This window comes from Agrilus planipennis, unplaced genomic scaffold, assembly GCF_000699045.2.
Source record: "Agrilus planipennis isolate EAB-ADULT unplaced genomic scaffold, Apla_2.0 scaffold17, whole genome shotgun sequence".
NCBI classification, from domain to species: Eukaryota; Metazoa; Arthropoda; class Insecta; order Coleoptera; family Buprestidae; genus Agrilus; species Agrilus planipennis.
In genome coordinates, this window is record NW_020439021.1 from 392273 (window position 1) to 397793 (window position 5521).

Here is a 5521-nt window from a genome sequence, read left to right on the forward strand (position 1 = left end):
TACATCACAGGGTACCTGTACTAGTAAATTTATCTAGAACGTTAATTTGCTGCTCGGTAAATATTAGAATTTTGTATGAAAGCAAAGTTCAGATTTTTAAGGCAGTTTTAAATAAGTAGATATTTACGACCCTCTCTTATAAAGCGGATTTTTAGTGGCTAAAAACTTTTTCTGAGCAAACAGTCTCTCTCTCTATAAAACTTTATTAATGCCGTCAGCAAAGTTTAAGGATATTCGTATCTTAGGAATTACACGAGAGTTAATCGTTATGAACTCTTAAAGCATTCGAAGTTTCCGTAAATGCTAATAATAAAATAAATTGCCGAAAAATGGGCATAAGGTAACTAAACGATTAAAAACTTTTTAAAATCATACAAGGAAATGCAAAATCCTACCCGCTGGTTATGCTATTTTTATAAGATAAGTGCTTAGTTAATTGACTAATTATTAAAATAATTATTGACGCAATGCTTTCTCGTTGTTTGAAAACTCAAAAAGATTTTTTGCAGTATTAACTTTTTACATTAATTTAGTGATATTTGTTCTGAAATACACGATTCCGACGTGATTCTTTAGACACAATAGAAACTTGTTCCCCATTTTTTCCATAATTTTTGGACACCGAAAAAATCAATCAAAAACACAATTAATTGCGTCTAAATAATTTTTCTTTGGTGTGCTGTTAGTTTTAAATTGAAAATAAAAGACTGTACTGGTAAATTGGAAACTACAAATCCAGTTTTTGAACTTCCTAAAACTTGGTTGCAGTTACCTGGAGTCATCGGGTTGAAAGTTTGGAAATGCATACCTTTCTCCTAGAAAGTTCGAACGTTTGTCAAAGTGCTTAAGCTCTCGCTTGAGTCATCGCCATTGCTCCAATTTCTTTTACTTTGTTAACACTTTGCGGTCCATTGCAGCTGTGCACAGTTCTGTTGTAATTCACGACTTATTACTTATCTTAATTTTGTTACTAATTGATTTTTTCGTTTAAAAATAATTGGGGTAAATATTAAGTACCTATTTGTAATATTCGAGACTGCTGGAACTGTCAGAATGTAGCTCCATTATAATTTTTATTTGAATATTGAAAAATTTTTTGGTTTTGATTGTTATAATTTTTGTTTTATTCATTTATGAGTTGATGAACTACAAAATTTTGTTTGCTATCTCTAATTTATACTATCTATTATTGAAACATCCAATTTAGTAATTTTTCAGATTTAAAGATTCCTTTAAGAAACACAATATAAAGAAATATGAATATCTTATAAAATCATTGTTTCCAATATCATTTATTGGTGTTTGAAACATTAAACATTAAAACTAATATCACAAAGAGAATAGATTTTATAAATTTGTGATTTACTTGAGTAAAAACTGTATGAAGTTTTAGTTATTAGTAGCTCGTTATATAATTCGAATGGATTGCTTTTATGCTAAATGCAAAACGTGTTTATCCAATTTGCCTACGTTTTCAATATTTTCGTCACGTAGGTGTCGGTAAATAGTTTAGTGTTAGTTGAAGAGTTTATCATTCCTTAACTTCACGAAACAGCGATGGCAAAGGAATTTGCGTTCGTTTTGAAAAACGTGAAATATTTACAAGCAAATTAAAGTAAAATTAAAGTGAAAACGTATCGTAGGAATTTAATCACGACATTGTTTGGCTACCTTACGTACGGAGGAGGGAGATTAAATCTAGGGAGGCGATGATCGCTACCCCGTTTTCCGCGTTATTCACAGATACCTCCATGTAGGTAATGCGGCGATATTGCTTGTAACATTTTGAATAAGGAATGAAGGGATTCATTTTAAGACATTTTTATTTTATTTGCAGTGGACTTCGGGTATAACTGTAACTTCGTCGTTATATCCGGAAGTCGAATAGGCAAACGTAAAGAGATACAGACACGTATGTATAATTTTCTCCATTTTCAATTTTTTTAACAGTTAAATTTGCATCTGGAAATCACATTTGCTCTTTGTGACATTGGCAGTCGACTCCAGTCGCTATATCTGCATTTTTTAGGGATTTGTTACAAATGATTCATTAAAAACAGTCACTATATCCGAACTCGCCGTTACATCTGAAGTATCTATAGCCACAGGAATTTTGTACTAAAGTATGCTTTAAATTCAAGAGACTTAGATTTAATGTCGCTGTAGCAAAATGGTCGCTATAACCAAGGTTGTAATAAATGAAATCCATTATAGTTACAATCCTAACTAATATTATAAATGCGAATTTGAGTTTCTTTGTTTGCTTCTTTTCTACCACTTCACGCCTTAACTATTCAATTGAAGTCTTGTACACACACTGTCAAGGACAGAAGGTATATTTTATACGAAAAAAAATACAACGTGTACTTATACAACACGCTACTGAAGTGAAACCTCTTCAAACACACAAACATACCGGGGTAAGGATTAAGGAATTGGTTTAATGGTATTATTTGCACACTATGAATTTAAATTTTACGCTATACATGCCGGAGTTGCCTGTAACAAACGTTGCGTTGAAGCGCGCTCGCGGCTCAAGCGATCCCCGCTTCGAACTCGACTACGTGGCCGAGTAGAGGGGACGACATCCGTTGCATGATTTCGTTACATAGCAACTCGCATGAAACGAACTTACCCAACTGTGCGTAAAGAAGTTTCACTTTAATAAATACTGTTCCTGAGGGATAAAAAAAAATAGTTTTTCCTGATTGTTGATGATTTTTGACATGTATTTAGGACATCAACGCAAACAAAGCTGTGGATAAAATCTAGTAATTATTCAAACATCACAATTTTTTGGTCCTAACCATGGTATATAATAAAATATTCGCGATTTTTAATTGAAAATTCCGATTAATCTGTAATACCCAGTATGTTGAACGTAAGCGCGTTAGTTAGTTCTATCCTGTAATTAGACATTAACTTTTAGATAATTTTACAATGTACCTAGTAGATATCAGTGGAAGGGTTACAAATATTCATTACAATCCTATACTTTCGCTAAAACTAGTGATATTAGCACATTATTATACATGTGTTTGATTTCAATTTTCTTGTATTGAACTTACATAAAAACGAGCTTCATAAAGATTATATAGATACGTATATATGCACGTAGTTACAATTATTTTAACGCAGTTATGGAATTGCATGCAGGAGATTTGCCATCGATAAGGACTTCTAAAGAGAGTATTACGTCATTTTCTCGTTAATATCCGTTAGAGCGAGAAAAACAAATAATGAAAGTTGCAACCACCTGACATTATTCCTCCCAGGTACATAAGTAACTTTTATTAATAATGAAAAGGGTAGGAAGCCAAATTAAAACAATAAATTTCACGTTGATAAAAGTTTTAATGAATTAACTTCGGTCGCGGGGGTTTTAGTGCTGTAGCAGTCGCATGCTATTGTACGAAGCGTTACAAGAACAAATTTCAATTTAAAATAGTAGTGAGTAGGTAAGTACTAACGGGTATTAATAATGAGGGAATAATAATTTCCATTTTTCCGTCCGAGGCTGGAACAAAATTGCCTCTAATTTTAAATGATTATTACGAAAGAAATGAGATTCGTGACAATTCTTGCGTCTTAGTTTATCATAACGACCCTTTCTTTAAAAGTTTTAGCTACATCGACTTTTATTATTCACTACTTTACATTTCTGACGATTACTAAATAAATCTTAGAAAATACTACAAATGGCGCAGTAAACGCCATCTGTAGCACGATGCTACATTTTAGGATTACGTATGCTCCAACAAGGTCCACTTGTGTGGATATCTACTTGCTGAAAACGAATCCCGGCGNTTTAGACATAATTTAACTACTAATCGTAAGTTTGAAGAAGTCGGCAGATGATTCATTCATACTTTCTTGAGCTTATTCGGAAGTAGACAAATCATTTGCTGATATCGTTAGCAAATATATTAATCGATTTCTTTTAAAAGCAAAAGTTGCTGAGATTTATTTAATCGGCCTAATTATATTTTCATTTGGCCTACACTTGCGTGCGCATTCACCCACACAATTAGGGTTAGAATATGTTTTTAAAATAATTATTTTCTCATCACCTAAATAATAGAAATTAAGGAAATTATGTAGAATACACTGACGAAAGCTAAAAATTTAACTACACAGGAATTTAAATAACTGCAGTGATGAACCTTTGTTTACCATAACATTTTCTATAGAGATAATTTAATGAAGTTGAAATTATTAGTAATTAAACATGGGTATAATGAAAGTAAGATATTACGTACCATTTTAACTATTTCTACTATAATTAACAACACATTACAGGCAAAATTAACACAAATAAACCTCCCAGGCACACCTCATAATCAACCTTTCCACTATCCACTCATTCAATGTCATAGATAATAGATCTACAAAGGGTAATAGATGGTCAACTCGAAATGCGCCGATTTGCGCGCCCTCCGGCAGGTGTAGTCAATACTAAATAAAAAAGGCGCGCACTTTAAATTTGTTAGTTACTTATTGTTTTTCGTAATGTATAAGTTAAAGTGAAAAATGGATAAGAAACAATGTATTTTCCTTTTTTATAAAAGAAAAGACATTGTCTCTTTTGTAAAAAAGGAAATACATTGTTACTTGTCCATTTTTCACCTTAACATAAGAATTTGGGAATTTTAAAGTGTAAAAGTAATAATAAGTGAAATAGTAAAAAAAATTTATTGAATGTTAACAAATACACTTGTACAAAATAAAATATTTTATGTAATTTGAAGAGACAATTGAGGAAATAGAAAAGGCCACAAAACAGAAGAAACAGTAATACAGTTTAACAATTTTTAACTAAAACCTTTCAATAATGTACAATTAACATTTTGAACACAAGATAATTAATAATGAAGGTAAAAAATAGTTGTAGCAACTTACGTGTTCAGATAGAAATTGATGCCGAACACTGAAACAATATTGAAGAAAAGGGGTTGTAAACAATTCCAAATTACTTAATACCAGCGAGTGGGTAGTGGAAATAAATGGCTATTCCGCCCATCTGAGAACACCAGCAATAAAAGTCATTAGATCGTTTAGTTTTTTTTTTTTTTTTTTTTTTGTGGAAGAGGGGAAATCTTCGAAAGACACCCAGCCGTCCGTACGACTGGGTAGTGTTGGATTCCCTCACAGGAGGACCTACCAACTAAAATCCCTCTCCCGTATAATAGGTTTTGCTAGGAATGGTACACCTAAAAATAAAGAATTAATAATAAAAATCTTTACATGGTACATACGAAATGCTGTGGTAAGTAATTTTTGCAGAAGCGTCATGCAGAAGGATGGATCGAAGTCAAAACTGAAGAAGGAACGTCATCGTTGGTGACTGTGAAAATAATGCAAATTATTGTTACAAAATACCTTGTAAAAAGTCCCAAGTATGCATAAAAATTGAATATTACTGAAACTATTCAGCAACATTTACCAAAAACTGTGTTAGGACAAATTAAAGGGATGCTAGTAGAGTGGCGAAAATTATCTCTGACTGTGAAATCTGTAAAAA

General features: G+C 32.1%; 1 protein-coding gene and 1 long non-coding RNA gene across 3 annotated transcripts in view; both read right to left on the reverse strand.

Annotated features, from left to right (window-relative positions):
• LOC108744361 (integrin beta-PS) overlaps positions 1-4504 on the reverse strand; it is a 25159-nt gene extending 20655 nt beyond the window's left edge. For both annotated transcript variants that reach the window (XM_018480075.2, XM_018480074.2), the window contains exon 1: positions 4260-4504. In XM_018480075.2, the coding sequence (XP_018335577.1) occupies positions 4260-4262 (3 nt within the window). In that variant the 5' untranslated portion in view covers positions 4263-4504. The remainder of the gene's footprint in view (positions 1-4259) is intronic.
• A 172-nt stretch (positions 4505-4676) lies between these two features.
• Positions 4677-5521, reverse strand: LOC112904952. Its single transcript, XR_003231465.1, has 2 exons — positions 5444-5521; positions 4677-5344 (listed from the first exon to the last, which is right to left on the reverse strand). It is a non-coding gene; the product is annotated as an uncharacterized LOC112904952 (long non-coding RNA).